At 33.8% G+C, this 21,491-nt stretch overlaps 2 protein-coding genes across 4 annotated transcripts; both read left to right on the plus strand.

Moving 5' to 3' along the window:
- Nucleotides 1–2,237: 2,237 nt before the first annotated feature.
- On the plus strand, nt 2,238–10,896 carry LOC100607694 (NKG2-A/NKG2-B type II integral membrane protein). Of its 3 annotated transcripts, XM_003265490.4 has the most exons (8): nt 2,238–2,586; nt 3,653–3,724; nt 5,748–5,965; nt 6,356–6,451; nt 6,963–7,016; nt 7,537–7,688; nt 9,285–9,385; nt 10,276–10,896. In XM_003265490.4, exons 3-8 carry the CDS (start codon nt 5,779–5,781, stop codon nt 10,385–10,387), a joined length of 702 nt encoding a protein of 233 aa, XP_003265538.2. In that variant the 5' UTR covers nt 2,238–2,586; nt 3,653–3,724; nt 5,748–5,778; the 3' UTR covers nt 10,388–10,896. The 3 variants fall into 3 exon arrangements, with proteins under 3 accessions (XP_003265538.2, XP_004092169.2, XP_030660373.1); XM_004092121.3 differs by lacking the exon at nt 6,963–7,016 and having other exon boundaries at nt 2,301–2,586; XM_030804513.1 differs by lacking the exons at nt 2,238–2,586; nt 6,963–7,016 and having other exon boundaries at nt 3,544–3,724.
- Nucleotides 10,897–16,294: 5,398 nt separating this feature from the next.
- On the plus strand, nt 16,295–20,946 carry LOC101178428 (NKG2-F type II integral membrane protein). Its single transcript, XM_004092122.2, has 6 exons — nt 16,295–16,482; nt 16,859–16,957; nt 17,500–17,544; nt 18,088–18,239; nt 19,900–20,000; nt 20,835–20,946. Exons 1-6 carry the CDS (start codon nt 16,296–16,298, stop codon nt 20,944–20,946), a joined length of 696 nt encoding a protein of 231 aa, XP_004092170.2. The 5' UTR covers nt 16,295.
- The last annotated feature ends 545 nt before the right edge of the window (nt 20,947–21,491 follow it).

Genomic DNA, 21,491 nt, shown 5'->3' on the forward strand with positions numbered 1-21,491 from the left:
AGAGCTACCATTTGACCCTCAATTGCACTACTGGGAATATAACCAAATGAAAATAGATCATTATATCAAAAAGATGCATGCACTCACATTTTTATCACAGCACTATTCACAACAGCAAAGATATGGAATCAACTTACGTGCTTATCAGTGGTGGATTGGATAAAGAAAATGTGGCATATATACACCATGGACTAGTACTCAGCCATAAAGAAGAATAAAACCATGTCCTCTACAGCAGCATGGACAGAGCTGGAGGCCATAATCCTAAGCAAATTAATGCAGGAACAGAAAACCAGCTACTGAAGGTTCTCACTTATAAGTGGAAGCTAAACACTGAGCACCCTTAGACATAAATATGGGAACAAAAGACACTGCAGACTACTAGAGGGGAGAGGAGAGTAGGGAAGAATGGTTCAGAAAACTACCTACTTTGGATTATACTCACTATTCTGGTATAATATGCCCATGTAACAAACCAGCACATGTACTCCCTGTATCTAAAAATAAAAGTTGAAAGAAAAAAAATCGGAAAAATTCTCAAGGACAATTGACTGGCCAAAGATTTTTTGAGTAATACCCCACAAGCACAGGAGACCAAAGCAAAAATGGACAAACGGGATCACATTAAGCTAAAAAATAAAACCCCCCATGAGATTCTCATATCTTAGACTTTTGACAATTTGATTATATTGTGCCTCATAATAGTCTTTTCTGGGCTGATCTTGCTCATGATTCATTGAGCTTCATAAATCTGGATTTCCATATCCTTCCCAAGTGAGGAAGGTTTTCAGACAGTATGTCTTTAAAGAAAAAATATTTTTGACCTTTTATCTCTCTCTTCTCCTTCTGAAGTTTCTGTACTTTCTATACCATATTCTTGATGGGTCTCAAAAGTCTCATGCTTTCTTTGCCACTTTTTATTCTTTTTTTACTCTAATTTGTTAATTTTAAAAGACTCTTTTTTGAGTTCACTAATTCTTCTGCGTGATTGAGTCGAGTATTGAAACTCTCTATTGACTTATTTATTTCTTTCATTGTGTTCTTCAGCTCCAGAATTTTTGTTTGGTTCTTTTTAATGGTTTATATTTCTTTATTAAATTTTTATTTTGTTCATGTATTTTTTGTTCTAGATTTTTTAGTACTCTTTTCTTTTGCATCTCACTGAGATTTTTTAAGATGATTGTTTTGAATTATCCTAAAGGAAACTTACAGATCTCCATTTATTTGGATCAGTTGCTAAAGCTTTATTAGTTTCTTTTGGTGGTGTCATATTTGTCTGATGCTTTGTTATTTGTTTATCCTTGTACTGGTGTCTGTGCATTTGAAAGAGCAGACTCTCTTTCAGTCTTTACAGACTGGTTTCGGTAGGTTAAAAGCTTCTCCTGTTGGTGTCCTGGGCTGATGAGATTGCCTTCAGTATCATGGTTGAATGGGGTTCAAGCCAGATCATATGGTTGCTTACGGGTCCAGAATGGGATCTTTGGTTCATGATCCTTTTACTAGGGCTTCTAGCAGGCTTGTATCCTATTTAGTGCCTCAGAGGACCAAACTGGCTTTAGAATCATACTGTATAGGGCTGGGGAGGGGATGAGGGTCCACTTCAAGGTCTGTAAATGGTGGGTCTATTATTAGGTGTGTAGTTGGGGAAGAGTTTATCTAGTTTGCTGGGAAGGCTGCTCATGGGTCTCTGAGTGGGTTCCTCAACCTGTGGCACAGAGGATTTAGTGCTAAGTCACAAGGTTTCCTCGGGGTCTATAGCTGAAACCAGTGTCTTCATGTCTGTCTCTGGGGTCATGGTTGAGTGTGTTTTCATGCAGGTCTGTGGGCAGGCAGACTTGCCTCAGACTGTAGTTGAGTTGGGCTGGAGCTTGATCCAGGATTGTTTCAAGATCTGAAATAAAACTAAGGTCTGTGTCTGCAGGGTCACTAATGATGTCTCTCTTCAGGTCCCTGTGTGGGCAAACTGCTTTCTAGCATAGCTGAGAAGGGTTGAATTCCCTTTTCTGTCCAATTTAAGGATCTGCTGTGAAACCTAGGTCAATGGTCTCCTAGTTGGGACATGGATGCGCAAGCCATCCCTCTGTATCCTGAAGTGGCAAGACTGCTCACAGTCCACAGCTGAGAAGGGTGAAGGTCAAGATTCAAGGCTGTTTTACCATGGAACTGAAGTCAGCAAGCCTATACTGCTGACAAAGATGAGTGAGTCTCACAGCAATTTCCTGTGATTAACCCAGGTCACAGTTGAGAGGAGTTTGAGTGGAGATTCATTTTAGTATCTTCTATAGGACAGAGGCCAGCAAGCATGCCCCAGAGGTACAGATGTATATGTCTCCCAGGAAGTCTCTGTGGGTGAAGGACTGATCTCAAGTTGTGGCTGACACTAGTTAAAGCCAAGTTAGAGGGCTGTTTCAGGGTCTACATTGAGACTACAGTTGATATGCCTACCTCCTGAGACACTAGTGTGTGAGTCTCCTCCTGGACCCCTGGGCAAATGGTTTTGGCAGCATGACCAAGGCCTAATGGGGCTGAAGGCAAGTCCACAGGAGGATGGGTCCCTTTTCAGGTCTGGAGATGGAATCACTGTTGGTAAGTCTGCCACTTGGATGCAAATCTATTCCCCAAAACAACCTTCCTAGGTCTTGGGTTCCGCTGGCATTTTACAAACTCCTATTTGAATTCCAAAACTCCCTCAAAGGAACTTTTGTCTGTGGATGGCTGAAAAATTACTGTTGCTGTGGGGGCATATGTGTGGGGGACCACTTATTCTGCCAATTTACTGACTTTCCTCCTAGTAAGATTTTAAAATTACTTTTTCCCTATACACAGTTTGACTTCAGTTTTTGTCATTTACAACTAAATATTTCTATCAAAGTTGAGATTATTTGTTATGGTGGAGAATGAATAAATGAAGAATGTAATGCATAGCTATTTAATATTTCAATTTCTGGTATGGTAATATATTTCAAAATTGATTAATATTTTACCTTTCCAAGATACATTTATTTTTATCAAGGGAAATCTGAAGATTAAATAATCTATTTAAAAAAATTAAAAGCAAAAATTTAAGAACTAAGAGAAGTTAATAATATAACTTTGGCAATGATGCTTTTTGTGCCAGCTACAATCAGTTGAGTAATTACTGAAGTAATTTTTCAGAATAATTAAGGAAAAAATCAGTAGATATCAGTTGATAATATTACTATGAGTTTTAGAATGTTTTCTTTTATAATGGAAGTGGCATAATAAAATAATATAAAGAAAAGAAGTATGCAATGTTAAGATTTAGCAACCTAGTCTAAAAGGCACTCTTAACAAGGTGAGGGTTGGCAATGTTTGTGATCAAGACAGAAAAAAAAAAATTCTCATAGGCACTTGAAAAATGGACCAACTAAATGACACACTTTCAAAGTCAACCTTGTACTTTTAATAGACCAAGTATCCTATATTTTGGAGGTGTGTGATGAGATAAAACTGATTTCACAATAGCCCATGTGTAGAATTTCCTGTTCAAACCTTAGTAACACGTTGATGAGAAATCTACTTTTTCCACTCGACTCACTCTGAGCCTTCACAGGGCAGTCTGTGAAGATGGCAGGCATTGTTTGTTCTTGTCCTGGATTTATGCCTTTAAATTTCACCTTTTATTACCCAGCTATAGCAGGCCTTTTTATCAGACTAACCTGGCCTCTCCACTAAAGGATGCGTGACTTTCTGGGGACAGAAGGTATGTGTTGCTACTCTCCAACTCTCTACTAGCCTACCTCATTTAGTGGGTGACTACAAGGGCTCAATATGATACAAAGGAGGTATAATTAATATACAATAAAATCAAAGTAGAATATTGCTGTCTTCATTTGAATAACTCAGGGTAAAAACCTAAAATATGAAATATGTTGAAGGATTTCTTAAAGTTTTCAAATTATTGTTTGTGGAAACCTAGTGGGTTTGTTGATCAACATAATTTAAGTGAAACCTATTAACATCACAATAATGAACAATTAATTTTGTATTTTGTAATCAGTACATCATGTATCTTTGAATAATAATAATTTATATTTAGCTTAGCCATTAAAGATTATTAAAATAAATTAATCAATTGATGAAAGCCAAATACAATTCCTCAGACGTGTAGATTAAATAAAAGCAGTTTTTATTTTTAATAAAAATCAGAATGAGGTAGATTACATAAAATGCTAAAGGTAATAAAAAACAACCAAAATATTTTTTAAAAATTGATCAAAATATTGCAAAAAAAAGATGTAGCCCACGGATATAGGAGATTTATCTGAAGATTTACTTTCCATGCTTTAACTGACATGAATCAGAAACAGTAACATAACAATTGTGACTAAAATAATAATTAAAATATCAAATGCTTATTGAGAACTTTAAGTGCGGGGTTGAGTGGTAAATGTTTTACATGCAACATTTTATATGTTCTTATTCCCGTTTTAGACTAACAAACTGGGTTATGAAAAATAGAATAACTTTTTAAAGGTCACACATTATAAGTGTCAAAGCTAGAATTAATTCTAGATCTCACTGACTCCAGAGCCCATTGACTAAATGATTTAATTACATTATCTGAAATTTTACAAGTACTTATACAACTAAAGTGGCCTTTACTCACTTTTACAACCATAAAATCATTCTATAAGTTTAAATGAAATGTGCTTTAACATGAATTACCTATACTTTTACTTATCATTTTTTGGTTCATAATTTAGCCAGGAAATAAATTACCAATTACTAATTAAATTACCAATACTTCTATAAGTATTAACAATTTATGTAGTGTTCCTAATACTATTTAGGTTATGCATAAGTCAGCTGTGTCACATAGCATTTTCTGTCATATACAAATATTTAAATTTTTATAATTTTTAATAAATAATTTTTAATAATTTCTTAGAACATTTCAGCCATTAAGAAAAGACCATTTAATTACCCCATTGATTTTCATTAATGTGTATAAATTACTAAATAAAAGTAATGCAGTGCAAGAAATTTATATATATATGTCAACTTTATTGTTACTCATGTGCAGACCACATAGTCTTAACCATTACTGGATTTCAAAATTAACATAAAAATGAGTGCAGAAGTTTTTCTAATACAACATTTTAATTTTTAACACAGGTGAAGCATCAGACTTTAAGAAATATATTTTTATTCCTGAACTTCTTTATTCCTTAGTAATTTATTGCTTCTCATTGCCCCAGCAATAATATTTTGTCAAATGCAGAAAATTTATCTTTTTTTTTCTTTTTTTTTTTTTTGAGTCGGAGTCTCACTCTGTCTTCCAGGCTGGAGTGCAGTGGCACGATCTCCGCTCACTGCAACCTCTGCCGCCCATGTTCAAGAGATTCTCCTGCCTCAGCCTCCCGAGTAGCTGGGACTACAGGCGCCTGACATCGCGCCCGGCTAATTTTTTTATTTTTAGTAGAGACGGAGTTTCACCGTGTTAGCCAGGATGGTCTCGATCTCCTGACCTCGTGATCGGCACACCTCGGCCTCCCAAAGTGCTGGGATTACAGGCGTGAGCCACCATGCCCGGCCCAAAAATCTTTTTTTAAAACAAATATTCATAAGAAACTTGTTTAGGCTTGAAGAAAACTAGAGAAAGAACTTTAGATTCTTTAACGCAAAATGAGCTCCAATACTCGTTCTCCACCTCACCCTTTTAACTGCACTAGGGAATCTTGTATATAAACCATTTATTAACTTCTTAGCTACTGTTATTATAGAGTACGGTCCCTGACATCACACACTGCAGAGATGGATAACCAAGGAGTAATCTACTCAGACCTGAATCTGCCCCCAAACCCAAAGAGGCAGCAACGAAAACCTAAAGACAATAAAAGCTCCATTTTAGCAACTGAACAGGAAATAACCTATGCGGAATTAAACCTTCAAAAAGCTTCTCAGGATTTTCGAGGGAATGACAAAACCTATCACTGCAAAGGTAAAGCATTTAAAAGATCCTCAATATAACAGTCTAGGATGTGCAGCTTGGGGTACAGGAATGTGGGGAAAGACAAGGGATTGCTCACATATTTTCTATTTGCAAAGATCAGAATTCCAAGTTGAGATATGCTATTTCAATATAAAATTTGAAGACTGATTTAACTCATTGTTGAAATTTGTAGTCTTTGTCAAATAATTCATGGAGCATGATTTTTACTGAAAATGCAATGGTATATTATTCTGAGAAAAAGATTACAATGGGAGATGAGGGTTTGGGGTCCAAGTTTCTCTGTATGATTCCTGTGCATTCAGGTTCTCTTGTCTGTGAATCTTCTAAACAACTGTATCCACCTCTCCTTTTGCGCTGTTCCCATTTCTCTCCCTGCAGATTTACCGTCAGCTCCAGAGAAGCTCCTTGTTGGGATCCTGGGAATTATCTGTCTTGTCTTAATGGCCTCTGTGGTAACGATAGCTGTTATTCCCTGTAAGTCTATTTTAGAAGATTACAAGGGGAATTTTCACGTTAATGATTGAATGTGCCTCTAAACATTTCATATTTTCAGGGAATAGAGTTCTCATTGTAATGTATATATTTGGACTAAATGTGGAATGATTATTCTGAATTTGTCAAAGAATAAATGAAAGAGTAATTGTTGAAAGGATTCGCTTCTGATGCAATTGTATGTATATATTTGGATTTCATAACTCAAAAATATGTTCTAGGAGTCTGAAAAACCTTACTGAGAAATAGAAGTTAATTTTTGAAAGTAGTTAAATCAAGAATTATAAGAACTATATGAGATGGTAAAATTTGGTTCTTTAGATCTGTGAAATACTTTTCCAAAAAACCACCATTACTTTATCAAATTTTTCTTAAAATCAATTTTATTCCATAGTATTCTAACTCTAATACAAAAAAAATCAAACAAAAACTTAAAATTATTATGATTGATGTAGATGCTAATTTTTTACAAAGATTACTTTAATTTTTCTAGCTACATTAATACAGAAGCACAACAATTCTTCCCTGAATACAAGAACTCAGAAAGGTATATAATAATTTTTAAAGTTTTAATATTGTACAGTTTACTTTTTCTTGGTCTTAGGCTGTACAAAAATAAAATTTTGGGTGAAAAATTATAAAATTTGGCAATAAATGTTCATAAATAAAGATTAAGGCATTCCCTTGTCATCAACTATAAGTAAAATCACTATGCTTTCTATCTGTTATGTTCAAATTCTTACTGCTATAATATGATAAGATACAAGTTATTTATTGTTCCTTAAAAATCAGATTAGTTTGTTCATTGATTTTCAAGACATGTATAGAGTGGATTTTTGTTTGCTGGTTTGCTTTATATGGGAACACAATTAGGAGATGAGAGGCTGACCCTTTATTGCACACCTGTATATAAGCGACTGGGTATTTTAAAACTACGTATTTACCAGCCTGTGAAGATGCATAGATATGTTGCATACATATAGGTTTATACCTTTGCAAATATGTAAAATAATTTTCATTTTTAAAAATTCATATTGGTCTAGATAGTAATTCGTATCTTTATTTAGCACGTCATTGTGGCCATTGTCCTGGGGAGTGGATTACATATTCCAACAGTTGTTATTACATTGGTAAGGAAAAAAGAACTTGGGAAGAGAGTTTGCTGGCCTGTGCTTCGAAGAACTCCGGTCTGCTTTCTATAGAAAATGAAGAAGAAATGGTAAGATGTAAATGTTTTAAACACTTTATGAAAAGCTTATTTCGGTCGATAATGTATTTGCAGAAATCATCCATATGTGTGGGTATATATATTTAGCTTATATGTTTTCAAGTTTATGTAATATTTAATTGATTGACTTAATAATGTTTTAAAATTCATATACTGCTAATGTACTTTTGATTGTTTTCAGTTTTTGCTTTTCATGGAAAACCATGCTTCTATAAATGCTTTGAATCCACAATAAATTTTGCTATCTAATTTTATCAGGCATGATGTGATCTGCTCGTGCAGATTGATCACAAAGTAAATGAACTCATGTGATACAAGTCACATCATGAAATAAAAGTTTCCAGCTCTAGCAGTTCCACCCCTGTGTATGCCCTCATCACTTACCCTGACTCCTCTCCAAAACACTGTCTTGACTTTTAATGTTATAAATAACGTCTGCCTGCTTTTGAATTTATATAAAGGGAATCATACAGTGTGAATTTCATGTCTGTGTTTTTCACTCCTATCTGATATTTGTGCAATTCCTCCAAATTATTGCAGTTATCTGACATTTGTTACTGTTCACTGCTGTACTATGTGCAAAGAACACTAAGAATCCATTCAATCCTGTGTCTCTGAATGGGGAAGTGAGTCTCATGCCCTCAGGGCAAAGAGGACCCTGGGTGGTGCACTGGTAGTCATTGGGTTCCTTTGCTGATCCTCCTCACCCACATCCACCCTGATGTCTCTTGGTATGAGAAGGAAGCACTTCCTCTGGCTGTATTGGTAGCAAGTCTCCTGGTAGATCCTCCTTGCCAGTGGTACCAGCCTTGCCTGGTGTTGCGGAGGGGACTCCCCTTCAATACAGAACAGGAGTGAGCTTTGCTGGGCCTCCTCCTATTGCCAGGTGGGGTGCAGGGCAACAGCAGGCTTAGATCACCTTCTTCTGTCGTGTGGGGAACGTAACATGCTCACTCGAACACTTGGTTGATCTCTGATGCTAGGGTCCCAGACAATTTCATCTTTCTCTTTCCAACTTTCAGAGTTCTCCATTGCTTTTGTCTTTCATTAATCCCAGAGTTTATAGTTGTTTTTAGTAGGGAGTAGCAGAGAGAGACGAGTCTACGTCACCTGGTCAGGACCACTGTTATTCCACCAAAACCGAATCAGATAAAAGTGAGGGCTTATCTAGTTAAAGAATGGTGTGGTACCCAGAAAACCCAATCTGTAGCTTCCATGTCATTTATTTCCAAATGACAACCTCTCATTTCTCTTCTAAATCTCCAACTCTGAGAAATATAGTACAAAAATAGATTGATTTAGTCACAGTATCTGGAGGAATGAATGCACAGTATCAGGAAACTTATTTAAATCCTTACTGTGTTTATTCAGTCAATTGGGGTAACTATTATAATGCAAGAATTAAAATTTCTTTATTAACATGAGAAGAATAAAAGTTCTAAGTACAAACGCTGAAGAGTTCATTTATATCAAAATTATAAACATTTATGAAAGTTTTTGGTACTGCAAATAGTGGTTTTCAATTTTAATATATTTATAATGTTTTCATAATTATTATTTAAGTGAAAATTCTTTCTTTTCTTTTAGAAATTTCTGGCCATCATTTCACCTTTCTCATGGATTGGTGTGTTTCGTAACAGCAGTCATCATCCATGGGTGACAATAAATGGTTTGGCTCTCAAACATGAGTAAGTTGTTTTGTATGGCGCTACATAGCAATATATATATATATAAAGGATAAATTCAGAAGAATAATATGAATAAATCTATGTGGAATCATAGACATGAAGAAAGACGTGGAAAGTTAGTGAAATATTGACATAAATATTTTACAATAGACCATAGTAGTCCATATATGTCAATCGCTCATTGGTCAACTAGTAACCTTCTTGGTTATCAGATGGCCCAGGGGTGTCCAATCTTTGGCTTCTGTGGGCCACACTGGAAAAAGAATAGTCTTGGGCCACACATAAAATACACTAACACTAACGATAGCTTATGAGCAAAAAAAAAAAAAAAAAAAATATCGGAATGTTTTAAGAAAGTTTACGTATTTGTGTTGGGCTGCATTCAAAGCCTGGGTCACATGCGGCCCATGGGCAGCGAGTTAGACAAGCTTGAGCTGGACTATCAGGGAATTGCAGTGCTTGTTTTCATTAAAAAGCCACGCTTACTTTTTTACTTAAGAATATCCTCAAAGCACAATAGTAGTGCTGTTGGCATATTGCTTATAATTTTTTATTAGTAGTTGTTGTTGTCAATCTCTTATTGTGTCTAATTTAGAAATTAAACTTTATCATAGTTATGAATGTGTAGAGAAAACATAGTCTCTCTATGGGTTCTGTACTATCTCCCATTTCAGGCATCCACTGGGTTCTTGAAACATATCCCCCATGGACGAAGTATTGAATACTCAATACTGTATTGAGTATTCGGAATAATGACTCTTACTAATATTATGAAAAATTTAATTACCCTTTTTCATAAAATTATTTTCTTACAGTACATGGAAAATGCTTTTGTCTCATGGGTTGTTTGCATAAAATGTAACAGAAGTATGGATTTGTGTCCATTACAGGATGAAAGACTCAGATCATGCTGAACGTAACTGTGCAATGCTATCTGTACGTGGACTTGTATCAGACCAGTGTGGATCTTCAAAAATATATCATTGTAAGCATAAGCTTTAGAATTAAAGCATTTGAGTTTGCAGTTCATCAGATAAATTTTATATTTGTTAAAATAGAAATGATATTATGATTGCATAAGTCTTAAAGTGAATTGCATAATTTGCTCTAATAAGAAAATTCTAAATAAATTATCGAAATATAATACACACAATTTAAAAACTACAGATATCCTGGCATTTAAGTCGGGCTCATTTTGCTTTACATGATGTTTGTGGCATTCAGCCTTCCTAAAAGTTGCATGCTATGTGGGTCAGTTTATATGAAGTATCAAGAACAAGCAAAACCATGGAGACAGAAAATAAAATAGCATTGCCAATGCCTAAGGGAGGTTGAAATAGGAGGTGTCCACTAATTGCTAGAATGTTTCTTTGTGTCAGTGATGAAAACTTCCTAATTTCAGTAGCGGTGATGGTTGTAACTCTGTGAATATACTAAAAATCACTGATTTTTAATTATTTTAAGTGGATGAAATTTATGCTATGTATACGATACCTCAATAAAGCTGTCCAAAAAAAATATACTGTCCTGGGATTGCTTGAGTCTGCATTTAATCTCTAAAGTAATTTTAAAAGATTAGCTTCTTGACATTTCCAATCAATATCATATAGTGTCCTTCAATGTACTGGGTTCAATGTACTGAGTTCTCTTTAATTTCTCTCTATCATATTATGTATTTTGGGGGATTGAATCATACAGAAATGCAGATATTTTACATTCATGCCTTTGTAAATGGCAGGCTGATTTTAATATTCCCTTTAATAATTTTTGTTACTGTAAATAGAAATACAATTGATGTCTGCATTTTGATTTTATAACTAGTTATTTCACTTATTTTACATATTTAAATCTATCATTTCAACTATAGATTTTTTCTGTGTGTTCTATATAAAGAGCAATTTTATCTGCAAATGGTCACACTTTTATTTTTTCTATCCAGGTGCCACAACTTATTTTTTCTTCATTTATTTTCTCTGGTTAGTGCTTTATATCCGTAGTTGAATAGAAGGTACAATCAAATTTTGCATGTATCATATGTATCGTTTTCTGGTTTTGGCAAAAAATAATTCAACATATTATTCATATTTACAAAGTTTGGTGTTTTTTTCATCATATCTTTCTTGTATTGAGGCAGTTTTATAATATTACTTTTTTCTAATAGATTTTATCAATTGTAACTTTTTTTATTATTTGAAATGATATATGTTTTCTTTATATAACATTTTACAAAATAGATTAGTTTTATTTTTGTCAAATGTTAAACTAGGCTTTATTTCCGAAACAAATCCATGCTGATCATTGTATATTGCCCCTTATAAAAATATCAGTGCATATATTATATCTAGGGTAAGATTTTTTTCTTCATCCATGTTCGCAAGTATATTTGACCATGTTTTTATTTATATCTATGTACTTGAAAAAGTTTTGGTCTCAAGGCTATCTTGGGGAGATTTTCTCTTTTTTTCTATAACCTGGAAGCATTTGTTAAGAGTATTGCTTTAGCCATAAAAAAGGATGAGTTCATGTCCTTTGCAGGGACATGGATGAAGCTGGAAACCATCATCCTCAGCAAACTATCACAAGGACAGAAAACCAAACACCGCATGTTCTCACTCACAGGTGGGAATTGAACAATGAGAACACTTGGACACAGGGCGAGGAACATCACACACCCAGGCCTGTTGGGGGGTGGGGGGTTGGGGGAGGGATAGCATTAGGAGAAATACCTAATGTAAATGACGAGTTGATGGGTGCAGCACACCAACATGGCACATCTATGCCTATGTAACAAAACTGCACGTTGTGCACATGTACCCTAGAACTTAAAATATAATAATAATAAAAAAGAGTACCGCTTTATTTTTAAATGTTATCATTCACTAGTGATGCTATCTGAGTTTGCAGGCTATTTTTGTAGAAAAGTTTATGTCTAAACTGAATTTCTTCAGTACATGTAGGGTTTACTCAGATTTCTATTTGAGGTACTACATTTTGATAATGAGCATTTCCTAGGAATTTTCTATTTCATATGGACATTAAAATGCATTGATAATATAGTTTTATTGCCTGTTTAATAACTGTAAAGACCATAATGGTATTGCCATGTTTAAACTGGAAATAAAATATCTGTGCCTTTTCAAAATCTTCCTTTAGTAGTCTTTTGTGACCATTCATCTTGATAATTTCTTTGGCCCATATGTTATTTTGACATATATTACTGAAGTAAAAACCATATAAGGTTCTTAGATTTTTGTTTGTTGACTTCTATTGTAGGTAAAATATAGTTAGAACATTTTCTATGAAACTGAAAATGTTCTTCATCCCTCTGTAAATGTGGCTCATGTGGTGAGGTACTGGTTTTAAATACTATTTATTTTTATTAATTAATGTTAAATTCGAATAGCTACATTTCAACTATCTCCTAGCCAAGTTTGGCTAGTGGTACTACATTGAAATTGAGTATATGTGTGAGTGTGTGTGTGAATGTATTCATATGAGTGATGGTTACTTGTCTAGTTTAAATCTTTCTATAGGCTCACTGGCCTGTCTTGTATTAAGCATCAAGAGAAGAGTCTTTAAAATCCCATTTCTGATTGTTTACTTGTTCACTTTATTCAATTATATGTTGAACTTGTATCATTAGGTATATGCAATGATAGAAAATATATTACTAATGGTTTGGAAAATTAATTTATCATTATGAAGTATATTTCCCCAATTTCAGTAAATTTCATCTCGGCTCACTGCAGCCTCGACCTCACCTCCAAGGCTCAAGCGATCCTCCCACCTCAGCCACCAGAGTAGCTGGCTACAGGCCAATACCACCATGCTGGCTAATTTTTGTATTTTTTTGTAGAGACGGGGTTTCATCATGTTGACCAGGCTGGTCTTGAACTCCTGAGCTCAAGAAATCAATGCATCTTGGCCTCCCACGTTGCTGGGATTACTGACATGAGCCACCGCGCCTGAGTCCTCATGTACCATTTAGCTTGTGTTTTAAACATCTACTTTTTCTGCCCTCCCTATTTTTAACGAAATGACATTTTAAAAATTACTTTTCCCTCTCTGTATAGTTTGATTTAAGCATTAGTCATTTACAACAAATATTCCTATTAAAATGCAGACAGTTATGATTGGAAAATAAATCAATGAACAAGATAATGGGTGGCTTTTATATATTTCAATCTGTGGCATGGTGATATAGTACAATATTGTTTAATAATTTATTCTCCCCAGAGACATATATTTCAATGAGAGTTATCTGATTAATTTATTTAAAAAAAACTGAATGAGAGAATTTTAAGAACTATCAAGAAGGTAAGTTGGGAATTTAACTTTGAGAACTGATGTCAATTACAATGAAGTGGAAAATGTATTTTCTCAGAATAATTAGTGACAAATACATTAAATTCCTATTGGTAAGATTATTATTTTAAAAATTTGTCATCATATTAGCAGTGATATTATAGCGGTATATGATAAAGAAGTACATAATCCCAAGTTTTAGCCACCCTGTATAAATGTAGAAGTTAAACATCTAAGAGACTCTTAAAAAGGTATAAGATTTTAGTGTTTGTGATTGAGATGGAAACAATTAACTGCATGGGTAGTAGTAGTTTATTCTCCCCAAATCTTGTTTACTATAAAAATAATTTCTAAAAGTCACTTGAAAATGGACAAACTAAATGACACCCTAGCGGCTCAATCTCTTATATTCTGAGGTGTATGATGAGATAAACTGATTCAAAATGGCCCTAGTGTGAAAATTTCCTGTTCAAATCCGACGTGATACATTGATGAGGAATCTGCTTTTTGCACTCTTGCCTCACTCTGAGCTTTCACAGAGCAGTCTGTGAAGATCAGAGATATCTGGGGTTTTTTGTTGTTGTTTTTTTTTTTTTTTTTGAGACGGAGTCTCGCTCTTTCACCCAGGCTGGAGTGCAGTGGCTCCCCATCTCAGCTCACTGCAAACTCCGCCTCCCGGGTTCACACCATTCTCCTGCCTCAGCCTCCCAAGTAGCTGGGACTACAGGCACCCGCCACCACGCCTGGCTAAGTTTTTGTATTTTTAGTAGAGACAGGGTTTCACCGGATCACAGATATCTTTTGTGTCTTTAAGAGGTAAGCTGACCTCTCCACTGAAGGGCGTGTGACTTTCTGATGACAGAAGGTATGTGTTGCCAGTCTCCTGTTTCTCTACTAGCTCATCTCCCTTAGTAGAAGATTGTAAATATTAAATGTGATGCAACAAGGTAAAGTTAATACAGAATAAAATCAAAGCAGAATTGTCTTTACATGAATAATTCAGGGTGAAAAACAACCCAAAATATAATATATGTTTGAGGATTTCTTAAAGTATTTACATTATTGCCTGTGGAGAATTAGTCAAGCACATGCATACATAATAATAGGTTTGTTAATCAATATAATTTAGAGTGAAACCGATAAATATGGTGACAATGAAGAATTAATTTGAAATTTTATAATCATTATAGATGTAATAATACTTTATATTTAGCCCAGACTTTAAAAATGAATTTTTTAATGGATACATCAAATTGTGAATGTCAAACATAATTTCTCATACACATACTTATATTTAATTGAAGCAGATTTTATTTTTTTAAGAACATAATAATGAAGTAGTTTCCATAAAATGCAAATCTAAACTTAATTATAAATATAGGATGACCTAAAAAAATTGAGCCAGACAAACATTGCAGAAAAGATGTACTACACTGACATGAGACTCCTACCTAATTAGTTATTTAACACACTCAGTATGAATTAGAAATAATGAAATGGCAATTGTGTTAAAAATAATTAAAATATCTAATATGTATTGAGGACTAATGTGTGCCAGGTTGTATGTTAAGTGTTTTATATACATTATACTTCATAAATTATTTTCCCCAATCTAGATTAGTAAATTGGGGTTGTAGACACCAAGTAACTTTGTAAAGGTCGTGCATTATGAGTTTCAAAGCTGTAATTAATTTTAAATCTCACTGGCTACAGAGCTCATTGACTAGATTATTAAATTATATTTTCTGATTTATTACAATTACTTACACAACCAAAGTGACCCTCGCTGCCTTTTAAAACAACCACAGGATCTTTCTGAAAGTTTGAACTTAAAGTGTTCTTTCATATATGGTCCAAACTTACATTTATCATTTTCCTATTTTAGTCATTAAATCAGTTACCAATAACTTCTGTAAAATAAACAGTTAAATCTTTTTCAATAGTATTTAGTTTATGCATAAGTTAATGTAATGTTTTACAAGGTATAAAATATTTCTTTAAAATTGTAGCAATTTTTCTGATTTCCTCAATCATTCAGAATAAAAAACATTTGCCAAGACCTCATGCCCTTTTAGTAAATGAATGTAAGTCATTAATGTATTTTAGTATTAAAAGTTGTTCTATATGCTAACAAATTATTCCTCCATCTTTAGCACTCAATCCTTACATTAATGAATTTTAAAATTGTCATACAATTAGGGCATTTTATTTTCAAATTTCACCCCTTTTAGTTTTTTACACAGGTATTCTATTGGTGATAAAATATTCCTGTAGAATCTGATTTTAAATTAATGAAGATATTTATATTCAATTACTTCTTAGTTTTCACAAATGTATTGTTTTTTATTGTTCCCATTAATAATATTATGTCAAATATAGAATACATTTTAAAAAATGACCTATTGTTTAAAGAGATTTCAGTTTAAAACTTTAGGAAATTAGTACCAGACTTTTATATTGGTCAACAGCAAAATGAACATTATTACTCAGTCTCCAACACATGCAGTTTGCCTATACCAGGGATCCTGTCAAAATATACACCATTTATAGCTTTTTAAGTGCAGTTATCATAGAGCACAGTCCCTCACATCACACAGCTGCGGAGATGAATAAACAAAGAGGAACATACTCAGAAGTGAGTCTGGCCCAGGACCCAGAGAGGCAGCAAAGGAAACTTAAGGGCAATAAAAGCTCCATTTCAGAAACCGAGCAGGAAATATTCCAAGTAGAATTAAACCTTCAAAATGTTTCCTCGGATCGTCAAGGGAATGACAAGACATATCACTGCAAAGGTAAAACGTTAAATAGATCTTCAATATTATTGTTTAGGATGTGCAGTTGAATGCAGAAGGGTGGGGAAAGATGAGGGAATATTTTGCACTTGTGAGAATCAGAGGTCAAAGTCAGGATCTAATATTCTAATATGAAATCTGAAGCCTGATTTTATTCAGGCGTTGTTCAATTGTAATCTGTGATCAACAACTCATGGAGCATTATACTTACTGAAAATGAAATGGTATATTCTGAGAGAAAGATTACTAGAGTAGATATAGATTTAGAGGACAGAGTTTATCGTTATGTTTACCTGTGCACGTGGGTTCTCTTGTATGTAAACCTCATCAACTCTCTATCTCCCCTCTCTCAGTGACTCTATTTCTCTCCCTTAAGGTTTACTGCCACCTCCAGAGAAGCTCACTGCTGAGGTCCTAGGAATCATTTGCATTGTCCTGATGGCCACTGTGTTAAAAACAATAGTTCTTATTCCTTGTAAGCGTATTCTTGAACGATTATAAGGGAACTTTTCGCTATAATGATTGGAAGCGCCTTGAAACATTTCATAATAGGATTAAAACTCTCTTTTTAACGTATATATCTGAACCCCAAGATAATATAGTTCTTCTGAACTTTTCAAATTTATAAATAACAGAATAATTGTAGAAAACATTTATTTTTGAGTGTGTATTAAATATATATGTATATATGATACACACACACAGAGATGTATTCTGATTTCATGATTCAAAGACATGTTTTAAGAGAAAAAATATTTAGAAAAACAAATTAATTTTTGAAACTGGTTAAATCAAATACTATAAGAGATGGTGAAGTTTTATGCTAATGGCTTTAAAATATTTGTCTTAAAGATCTCATTACTTTGTTTATTTTTATAGAAATGTCATTTTTATTTCAGATTGTTCCAATTTAAAATAATTTTAAATTTTGTATTTCAAAGTAAGCAACTGAAATTATTATAGTTTATCTAGATATTAATTTTGTAGGAATTACTTTAATTTTTCTAGGTATTGGAGTACTGGAGCAGAACAATTTTTCCCTGAATAGAAGAATCCAGAAAGGTACATTATGATTGTCAATGTTCTGATGTTAGTACTGTTTATATTTTGTCTCTATCTTAAGGGATGCAAAATGATAATAAAATGTTTTGGGAAAATAAACTATAACATTGAGCCATAAATGTTTATAAAATAAAGATTATATGAGGGCATTTCCTTTTCTCCAATAATAAGTAGAAATACTCAGTTAAAATCATTATACCCTCTTGTTGCATTTAATTAACTGAAATTTCCTACTACTATAAGATGATGAGATAAATAATTTTATTATACTTGAAAAGCAGTTTTGTTCAGTGATGTTTAAGACGTGTAGGGTGGATTTTTGTTTGCTGGCTTGTTCTATATGGGAACACAGTTAAGGGATGAGAGGTGGACCTTTTATTGTGCATGTGTGTATGAGTGACTAGTTATTTTAAAATATATATTTAACAGCCTATGAGGATGCATAGATATTGTGTACCTATATGTTTATAGCTTTGCAAATATATAAAATAATTTTCATTTGTAAACATATTGTTCTGCATAGTAATTCATATCTTTATTTAGCACGTCATTGTGGCCATTGTCTTGGGGAGTGGATTACATATTCCAACAGTTGTTATTACATTGGTAAGGAAAAAAGAACTTGGGAAGAGAGTTTGCTGGCCTGTGCTTCGAAGAACTCTGATCTGCTTTCTATAGATAATGAAGAAGAAATGGTAAGACATAAATGTTTCAACACTTTACTAAAAGCTTATTTCTGTCAATATCATATTTGTAGAAATCATCCATATGTTTATACATATATTTACTTCATATATTTTTAAGTCTGTGTAATATTCAATTGACTTCATAATACTTTTATATTCATATACTGTTAATGCACATTAGATTATTTCCAGTTTTGCTTTTCATGGAAACCCATGCTTCTATAAATGCTTTTATCGCAAAATAAATATAAAGAAAACTAAGCATGTCATGGCCATGCATATTGATCACAAAGTGAATGGATTCATGATACAAGGCAGATCATGAAATAGAAGTTTCTAGCCTTCCTCACTTTTCCTGCCTCCTCTCCAAACCTTTGTATTGACGTTTACTGTGATAAATAAGCTTTGCCTGTTTCTGAATTTATGTCAAGGGAACCATACAACGTGCATTTTCATGTGTGTCTTCTTTTACTCCTATATGATATTTGTGCAATAATGCAATTAGCTGTTGTTTGTTACTGTTCATTGCTGCATGATGCACATAGAACACTTACAATCCGTTTAGTCTTGTGTCTCTGGATGGGGAAGTGAGTCTCATGTCCTCAGGGACAAAGAGGAACCTGGATGTGCACATGTAGTCATGAGGTTCCTTTGCTGATCCCTCTCACCTGCACCTACCCTGGTGTCTTTTGCTTTGAGAGAAGAAGCACTTCCTTTAGCTTCTAATTGGTAGCAGGTCTCCTGGTAGATCATCCTTGCCAGTGGTACCAGCCTTGCCTGGTGTTGCTGGCAGGACTCCCTTTCAATACAGAGTGGAAGTGGGTTTAGCTGAGCCACCTCCTGTTGCCAGATTTGGTTCTGAGAAACAGAGGACTAGATCACTTTCTTCTCCTGAGTGGGGGACTGAAGATGCCCGGACAGTCTGTTGATCCCTGATTCTGGGGTCCCAAACTATTTTGCCTTCCTCTTTCCACCTTTCAGAGTTTTCCATGTGTCTCTCATTGCTTGCAGAGTTTAGAGTTGTATTTAGTAGGGAGTAGCAGAGAAAAAGGTGTCCATGTACCTGGTCAAGACCATTGTTATTCCACCAAAACCAAATCAGATAAAAGTGAGGGCTTATCTAGTTAGAGGGTGGTGTGGCGCCCAGAAAAGCCAATTTTTGGCCTCTATGTCATTTATTTCCTCAATGGCAACCTTTCAATTTCCTTCTAAACTTCAAGAAGGAAAAGTTCCACTATGAGAAACATAGTGGAAAAATACATTTATTTAATCAGAATATCTGGAGAAATACATGCACAGTATCAGGAAATTTATTTCGGTTCTTACTGTGTCTGTCTTACCAACACAAGCAACTGTTAAATTATATGAATCACAATTTTGCTTATTAAAATGAGAAGAATGAATGTACTAAGTATAAAAATTGAAGAGTTCATTTTAAGTCAAAATTACAAAAATTTGTAATAGTTTTTTACACTATAAAAGTTGTTTTCAAGTTTACTATTTTGTTTAAGGTATTTATTTTGTTTTGAAAATTAAGCATCCTATGAAAGAATGTATTACCTGCACTTTTAAAAATTAATAAAAGTTTAGAATTCAAAGAAAGCACCTAAAAATTAATAAAATCTTTTATAATTATTATTTAAATGAAAATTTTTTTATTTTTCATTAGAAATTTCTGGGCTCCCTGCCAGTTCTCTCATGGGCTGGCATCTCTCGTAGTAGCAGTGATCATCCATGGGTGTCAATAAATGGCTCAATGTTCAAACTGAGGTAAGTTTTTTGAATGATGCTATATAGTAGAAGATATAAAAGGACAGGTTTGGAATAACATTATGAATAAATTTAAGTGCAACTATAGCCATAAATAAAGATGTTGAAAGTTAGTGAAATGTTGTTATAAATATTAAAGAATGATCCACAATTACATTTTCTGTGGTTTTAGTTACCTGGGCTCAACCACAGCCAAAAATATTAAAAGGAAAACTCCAGGAAGAAAAAATTCATGAGTTTTAAATTGTTCACTGTTCTGAGTGGTGTGATCAAATCCTTTATATAGTGTATGGCTCCATCTCACCTGGGACATGAATCATTGCTTCGTCCAGGATACCTGCACAGCCTAAGTTCCCTGTCCATTAGTCACTCAGCTGTCTCAGTTATGAGATCGACTAAGGCGATATTGTACCGCTTGTGTTCAAGTCACTCTTAGTTTACTTAATAAGGGCCCCAAAATGCAAGGGTATTTATGCTGGCATATTGTTATAATTGTTCTTTTTCCATTGTTATTAGTTTGTTTTAATCTCTTACTGTGCCTAATTTATAAATTAAACTTTATCAAAAGTATGTATATATAGCTAAAACACAGAATATATACAGTTCAGTACTATCTATAATTTCAGACATCCACTGGGGGTCTTAGAACATATCCCCTGTGCAGATGAAAGGACTACTTCATACAGTTTTCATATTACCAACTCATAATATTATTATATGGAAAATATCATCTGTTTTTATAATGTTCTTTTCTTACAATTTGTGGAAAATGCTCTTGTTCCGTGAATTGTCCCCATACAATCTAACGGGATTATGGATTTTTCTCCATCACAGGATAACAGAATCAGATATTGGTAAACATAACTGTGTAATGCTGCACTCATCTGGGCTTAAATCACACAGATGTGGATCTTCACAACTATATAATTGTAAGCATAAACTTTAGAATTAAAGCAACTGAATTTGGAGTCTGTTCAGGTAATTTTAAATTTCATAAAATGGAAATAATATTTTGATTGAAAAAGTTTTAAAATAAATTATGTAATTTGTCCTAATAATAAAAAAGTTTTTTCAAAATCAGTTATTGAAATGTAATATACACACCACTAAGTACAGATATTACTGCTGTTGTGTCTTGCTCGTTTTACTCAACATTATATTTGTGGCATTCAGTCTTTCTTAAAGTTTCACAGTATGCAAGTGTGTTTATATAAAATATCAATAATAGACAATCCCATAGAGACAGAAAGTGGAATAGTGGTTGCCAATGCCTAAGGGAAGGTTGGAATAGACAGTGACTGTTTATTGTTAATGGTTTCTTTTTGGGATGATGGAAACTTTCTAAATTTCAGCAGTGATAGTCATAACTATGAATATACTAAAAGTAACTGACTTAATGCACATTAAATGGATGAAATTTATGCTGTATACATGACACCTTAATAAAAAAAAACTCCTGGATGTATATTTGGGATTGAATGTGATATATGA

Source organism: Nomascus leucogenys, chromosome 23, assembly GCF_006542625.1.
Source record: "Nomascus leucogenys isolate Asia chromosome 23, Asia_NLE_v1, whole genome shotgun sequence".
Lineage (NCBI taxonomy): Eukaryota > Metazoa > Chordata > Mammalia > Primates > Hylobatidae > Nomascus > Nomascus leucogenys.

Excerpts from the sequence above, each read along its gene's own strand:
- LOC100607694 (XM_003265490.4), top strand. The coding sequence starts at position 5,779 with ATGGATAACCAAGGAGTAATCTACTCAGACCTGAATCTGCCCCCAAAC. Across the intron at positions 6,452-6,962 it reads AACGATAGCTGTTATTCCCT|CTACATTAATACAGAAGCAC; the intron begins GTAAGTCTATTT and ends TAATTTTTCTAG. Across the intron at positions 9,386-10,275 it reads GGTTTGGCTCTCAAACATGA|GATGAAAGACTCAGATCATG; the intron begins GTAAGTTGTTTT and ends TGTCCATTACAG.
- LOC101178428 (XM_004092122.2), top strand. The coding sequence starts at position 16,296 with ATGAATAAACAAAGAGGAACATACTCAGAAGTGAGTCTGGCCCAGGAC. Across the intron at positions 16,483-16,858 it reads CAAGACATATCACTGCAAAG|GTTTACTGCCACCTCCAGAG; the intron begins GTAAAACGTTAA and ends CTCTCCCTTAAG. Across the intron at positions 18,240-19,899 it reads TAGATAATGAAGAAGAAATG|AAATTTCTGGGCTCCCTGCC; the intron begins GTAAGACATAAA and ends ATTTTTCATTAG.